The following is a 6738-nucleotide window of genomic DNA, read 5'->3' on the forward strand; positions in this document are numbered from 1 at the left end:
GCTTTGGGTCTCCACTCCGCACTCCCCCCATCATTCACTATGGTAAGATTTTTTGTTCTGAGGATGCCTTATACCTGATCCTTTTGATACCTAGTGCTTGCATAGGCTGATGTGCTTCTTCCATGTGGGCTTTGTTGCTTAGTAAGAGAGTTTGAATCCTGACAGACCCATTTCAGGTTTCAGAGCATTTGCAATTCTATTTATTGTACCCAAACCACCACCAGTCTACTCTGACTCATAGCGACACCCTGTAGGCCAGAGCGGAACTTAGTCTAAGGTTTTTGTGGCTGCAAATCTTCTTCTTTTTTTAAATCTTTTAATGCATGGTTGGTGCTTTATTTTTTGAAGAATGGTACAGTAACTTATTTCTAGCCCCTTTTCAAACAATCAATTGGAACTGCCTGCTATTCAGTGTCTAATAAAGGTGAAGGGATACTTGGGGGAGGATTTCATGTAATTTGTACTATTCAAATATATCTTTAGATCAGAGGACACTGTGTGAAACATAACTTGACCTAAATATTTAGTACAACACAAACTAAATGACGCCAGCCTGTACTTCCTTTATCTCAAACTAGCTAACATTATATTACAATATCCGGTTATTTTATGAGTGAGCAGAGTGAAGAGTGGCATATGGCATAAGTTCTGTAACTCAAAAACTAGAGCGGTTAGGACCATTTTTTGTCATCAGCAAGTCAAATATACCCCAAAACCAGTCTAACATTTGAGGCACCAAAATGTGTGTTGACCAATGAATCCATTGCAATGGTCATACAGACAATACTCAAGATTATGGGGCATGTGTTAGGAAAGTTAAAATCAGAAAACATTAAGAATACAGCCCTTGGTCCACAGAAGAGCCTCCTCTCAGCTAGCTTCTCTTGCCAGCAGGCATGGCTCTCTCTGTTTTCAGGCTCTTAACACAAGGCCCCTGGGTCTCTACTCAGCAGGCAAGTGTTACAAAACTGCTAAGCGAAGCCTTCCACCTGCTAGCATTCACTTTCACACTTGACCTGGGACCGCCAGCCTCATCTCCCTCCAAATGGACCCCAACTGCTCCTGCGCCACTGGTGGCTCCTGTGGCTGCTCTGACTCATGCAAGTGCAAAGGCTGCAGATGCACATCCTATAAAAAGAGCTGCTGCTCCTGCTGCCCTGTGGGCTGTGCCGAGGGTGCCCAGGGCTGCATCTGCAAAGGAGCATGGGACGAGTGCAGCTGCAGCGCCTGATGGGAGAGCCGATGTGAATAGACTGGCCAGTCCAAAGCCGGAGATTCTCCCTCAGATGACCTTGAACTCTTTGCTACCTCCTTTTAATTTTTACAAAATACATGAAAGATGATAATAAAAGTTGGTGACTTAAAAAAAAAACAACTGCTTGGCATTTATAAATGCCCAATGGCCACTCCCCTCAACAAGCCAGCTTCTGCCTGGGGTCCTGACTCATAGTCCAGGGGCTGCGGGCTCAGCTACTTCTGTGGCTATCTCCACTTCACCCAGGGACCTCACATTTCCTCCACCAACTGGATCTTCATTCTTAATGGTTGTGGGGGTTCTCTGTTCCTGATTCTGAAATGACCCATTCTGTGCCCAGGAGAATGGTAAAACTGACTAACCCTCAAGTTAGACTGCTCCGCACTTTATTTGCATATGCCCACCCAGACACTGAGTGGGCGTTACAAAGACTGTGGGTAGAAGATCCACAGCAAGTCATTTCACTTCAGTGCAGCATCGGAATCAGGGTTTACTGTAATGGCTTCAGGCTCCAGGAGGCATGGAGCCCAGAAAGAAACCCAGAGAGGATCCCTGTCAGGCAGGCCCCCCCATCCGATCTCTGAACGCTGTCTTAGAGAAAAAGACAATAGCTTGATTGCAAAATGCTGAGCAAGGAGTCGGGAAGATGTTTCCTGAAATCTGACTTCCTGAACATTTGGGGTTTTCAAACCTAGAGGGAAATATCAGTTCCTGGAACACACCCCACACACACCCCACCCCCCACACACCCCCACCCCCGCCGTCTAGTTGATTTCAACATGTGGTGGTGATTGCGCTGAGGTGCTATGGTTGTTGGCTATTCATAGCGACCCTGCGTATGACAGAGTAAACATGCGTGGGCCTGTGCTCTCCTCACAGTTGTTCTTGGTTTGAGCTCCTTGTAGATACTGTGGCAATACACCTCCTGGAGGGTGGGCCCTCACCTGCTACTTTATTACCAAACATGATGTCTTTTTTAAAAATAAATCCTTTTATTGGGAGCTCATACAGCTCTTATCACAATCCATACATCCATAGCCATTGTGTCAGCACATTTGTACTTTTGTTGCCATCATCATTTTCAAAACATGTTCTTTCTACTTGAGCCCTTGGTATTGTTAGGTTTCTCGGGTTAGAAATACCTCGATCTGGAGATCTGGTGGTGTAGTGGTTATGCGCTGGGCTGCCATCCACACAGTCAGCAGTTCAAAACCACCAGCAGCTCCGTGTGAGACAAGGTACAGTCTCGGAAACCCAAAGGTGGTTGCTATGGATCAGCACTCACTCAATGGCAGTGAGCTGAGCATAAGTGCCACTCAAATTAATGTAATAAACATTTTAAAAAGAAAGAAAGAAAGAAAGAAATACCTCCGTCCTTGACTTCCCAAGAGAAAGAATTCACACCGAAGCCTGGTTTGTGATCCAAGTGGGATTTTTTATAAAGGGTAGAAGCAGTTTCAAGCGTTACAGTAAACTGAATGAGAGAGAGAGAACAGTTGAGCAGGGTGGCAGCCCTACCTCACTGAACTGTGTAGGAGCCACTGGAAGAGAGAGGGTGGTCTCAAAGTTCCTGGCTTTTCAGGTCCCGGGGCACCCCTCCACCCCCACCCCCCGCCCCGGTTGGGAGGTATGGTCAACGGTACTGGTTGACCCCGTTGGCTGAATTAAGCCCACCTGGCCTAGATGGGGCCAATCCAGGTGTTCCACCCACCTAGGTCTACTGACCCCCTGGCTCTGGGCCTGAATGTCAGCATGCCCTCTAGCCTTTATGGCTGGCTGGGCTCGCCTGATTCTCTGCAGCAACCTCCTGTAGGGGCGCCATGGCATGGAGAGGGGCTACTCCCTAACCCGCTACCTATCAGTATCAGCTCCTCAGTTTTTACCCTGCCTCCTTCATGAACCCTTGGTAATTTATCTTTTTTTTTCTTTCATGCCTTACACTGACGAATGTCTCCCTTCACTCACCTTTTTGTTGTCTGTCCCCCTGGGAGGGGTAGATCATTGTGATCGGTTCCCCCCACCTTCCCCTTCCCATCCTGGTATCGCTACTCTCATTATTGGTCCTGAAGGGTTTATCTGTCCTGGATTTCCGTGTTTTGAGGTCTTATCTATACATGTGTACATGCTCAGGCCTAGGCATATTTGTAAGATAGAATTGGGGTCATGATAGTGGGTGGTGGTGGTGAACCATTAAAGAACTAAAGGAAAGTTGTATGTTTCATCTGTACCTTGACTGGCTTGTTTCTTTCTTGTGACTCTTCTGTAAGGGGATATCCAATTGTCTACAGATAGGCTTTGGGTCTCCACTCTGCCCTCCCCCTCATTCACATTGATATAGATTTTTGTCCTGGGTCTTTGATGCCTGATACCTGATCCTATCAACATCTCATGATCACACAGGCTGAGGTGCCTCTTCCATGTGGACGTTGCTGCTTCTCAGCTAGATGGATGCTTGTTTATCTTCAAGGCCTTAAGACCCCAGACACAATATCTTTTGATAGCTGGGCACCATCAGCTTTCTTCACCACATTTGCTTATTCATCCATTTTGTCTTCAATGATAGTGTTGGGAAGCTGAGTATCACAGAATGCCAAGTTATTAGGACAAAGTGTTGAGTGGAGACCCAATGTCCATCTGCTACCTTAATACTTAGCCTATAAATATATGTACATAGATCTATTTTCCTATCTTTATATATAAATATATTTATCCATGCACGTGGCATGATGGCCTTTCTGTAGACTGGTCTTTCCTGATAACATGTCCAAGGCGCTTGAGGCAAAGTTTCACCATCCTTGCTTCTAAGGAACATTCCAGCTGCACTTCTTCTAAGACGGATTTGTTTGTTCTGCTGGCAGCCTGTAGCACTTTCAATCGCCTTTGCCAGCATCACAGTTCAAGTGCATTGACTCTTCTATAATCTTCCTTGTTCCTTGTTTGGCTTTCACAGGCATGTGGGGTGACTGAAATGTCCTGGCGTGGGTCAGGCCCACCTTAGTCCTGAAAGTAACATCCTTGCTCTTCGACACTTAGAAGAGGTCTTGTACAATGCAATATGTCATTTGATTTCTTGATTGCTGCTTCCATGAGCATTGATAATGAATCCAAGTAAAATGAAATCCTTGACAACGTCAATCTTTTCTCTGTTTATCATGATGCTACGTCCAGTTGTGAGGATCTGGGGCATCTTTACAATGAGTTGCAATCCACGCTGAAGGCTGCCGTCTTTGATTTTCATCAGCAAGTGCTTCAAGTCTTCCTCACTTTCAGGAGAAAGCAATGAGAGGACATAATCCCAATGTGCCCTTTTCTTAAATTTGAACCAGGATACACCAAATGAAATTCCCTTGTTCTGTTTGAACAGCTGCATCTTGACCCATGCATCAGCACAGTGAAGTATTTTGGAATTCCCAGCCTTGGCAATTTTATCCATCGTTTGTTGTGATCCACATTGTGGTTATTAGGTGTTTTTGTTTGTTTGTTAGAAAGAAGAAAGACAGTTCATTTTGCCTGTGGAAGCAAAAAGCAATGGATTAAAATGTTTAACATTGACTCAGTGATCGTTGGGTTTTATGCCAACGTGGTGGACCAGGATTCTCCCACGATATGATCTAACATAGTGTGGTCAAGTCCAGGATGGGCTTTTCTCTGAGGCAGCCCAGCAGTTGTGGGAGGAACCAGGAGGAGTAGCACCTCCCTAATCTGGTCACAGTCTTGATACAATTCAAGGGAGTTTTATTTGGAGTGTGGCCTACTCTTGGGATAGACCGATAGAGTGCGGAAGTTCGCTTCTACTGCTGAATTTTGATCCTGCGTCTGGTTCTTCAACCTCCTGTTGTACCGCCCACCAACCTCAGAAGCCATCAGCAGGCCTTGGATGCACGTGGCCCATCTCAGATTCAGTCAGCTCTACATCCACTAGCCTCTCCCAGTTGTATTTTGAAGGCCTAGCTTCCAGCACTGTATCTGACAATGTTCAGCTGCTACTCATAAGGTTTTCCCTGGCTAATCCCTCAGAAGGGGATCGCCTGTCCCTTCTTCGTAGTCTGTTCTTAGGAAGCGCCTCTATAGGTGATCCTGCTGGTATTTAAAGGACAGGTGACATAGCTTCCAGCATCCTAGCAACAGGCAAGCCACCACAGTAGGAAAAACTGACAGGTGCGTGCGTGGTGACTCCAACTGGCCCTCTATGGGGTTCCTAATGCTCTGAATATTTACAGGAGCAGGCGGCCTCACCTTTCTCCCACAGAGCGGCCGGTGACTTTGAACTGTCAGTCTTATGGTTCACAGTCCTGTCCTCGGGGAAAAGGATCACAAAGTTATAATCATCAGGAAAACAAAAATTTTATTCAGCTTATACAGAAAGGTGGGAACACTGACGGGAAACAACTGGGAATGGAAATTCCATAGGAATGAGCAACACCTCCGCTGAGGATATGCAATAAGGAAAGAAGACTCAAAATAAATAAATAAATAAATAAGAGCCATATGACCAACACGCTCATGTACTAAAATTCCCATGTTTCACAATGACAAGAAGAGGTAAAGAAGCCCCGGTACAGACACACAACAAACCGCTGTGCATCGCTAAAATAAACAATGAAACCCCGAAGCCCCTCCTGACACAGACAGACCTGGAGAGCATGATGCTGAGTGAGGTCAGTCAATCACAGATAGGCAAATATTGTCTGAGGCCACTGTTCTAAGTAAGGATAAAAACCATGACAAGGACTTGTATACCAAAGGGAACAGACTTCGGAAGTTGGGGTGGCCAGGGAAACTCTAGAAGGTGGACAGGCACTGAGTTGGGTGAAAGGGATGATGGAGGTCCATGAGAGGGAGAAGAGAAATCAGGAGAGGGGCTGGGGTGGGATAGGATACAGGGAGGGGGTGTTGATGAGTGGGTTTAAGGGTTAAATACCGTTTAGCTGTTGATGGTCTGAAATGCAAAGCTCCATCTAGTCCACATTGTAAAAATCATTTTAAATAAATACACAGCCATGTGACTTTCAGTGCACTGTGCAGGCTTACTGGGCAAGGTTGGTGTTAGTGCTCTGGGAAGCCAGGAGGTTTTGCTGGTGGAGGGTTTAGTGAATGGGTTATCTTGGTTAAAGGGCTCTGTGAAAATGGTGAGGTACAAATTAGTAGGATTGGATTTGGATTGGTTATCTGCTGAGTGTGGCTGCTCTTCTCTAAAAGACAGCTAAAAAGGAAAGTTAACTCTGGGATATGAGAATATTATAGGAATGTGTTAGACAGGTTCTCTAGAGAGATAAAACCAAATTGCTGATAATTTAATATATTTATTTATAAAGTTAATTAGATTTATAACAAAAAATGAACTGTTAGATCATATACAGATAAATATATAATACAAGAAATGAACAGTTAAATTATACAGCAGTACAAATGGCTCAGTGCAACTCACTCCCGTGAGAGAGTTGTGAGACACTAGCAGTCCTTCAAATCTAGTCTGCTGCCAG

General features: G+C 45.3%; 1 protein-coding gene across 1 annotated transcript; it reads left to right on the plus strand.

Moving 5' to 3' along the window:
• Positions 1-1045: 1045 nt before the first annotated feature.
• LOC101655012 (metallothionein-2-like) lies at positions 1046-1231 on the plus strand. The gene has a single exon (XM_045292680.1). It carries the CDS (start codon positions 1046-1048, stop codon positions 1229-1231), a length of 186 nt encoding a protein of 61 aa, XP_045148615.1.
• The last annotated feature ends 5507 nt before the right edge of the window (positions 1232-6738 follow it).

The sequence above is a fragment of the Echinops telfairi genome, unplaced genomic scaffold (genome assembly GCF_000313985.2).
Source record: "Echinops telfairi isolate 266 unplaced genomic scaffold, ASM31398v2 ScPeMD7_2;HRSCAF=8, whole genome shotgun sequence".
In the NCBI taxonomy this organism is placed as follows: Eukaryota; Metazoa; Chordata; class Mammalia; order Afrosoricida; family Tenrecidae; genus Echinops; species Echinops telfairi.

Bases quoted from the DNA above. Each gene is read 5' to 3' on its own strand.
- LOC101655012 (XM_045292680.1), top strand. From the start codon at position 1,046: ATGGACCCCAACTGCTCCTGCGCCACTGGTGGCTCCTGTGGCTGCTCT.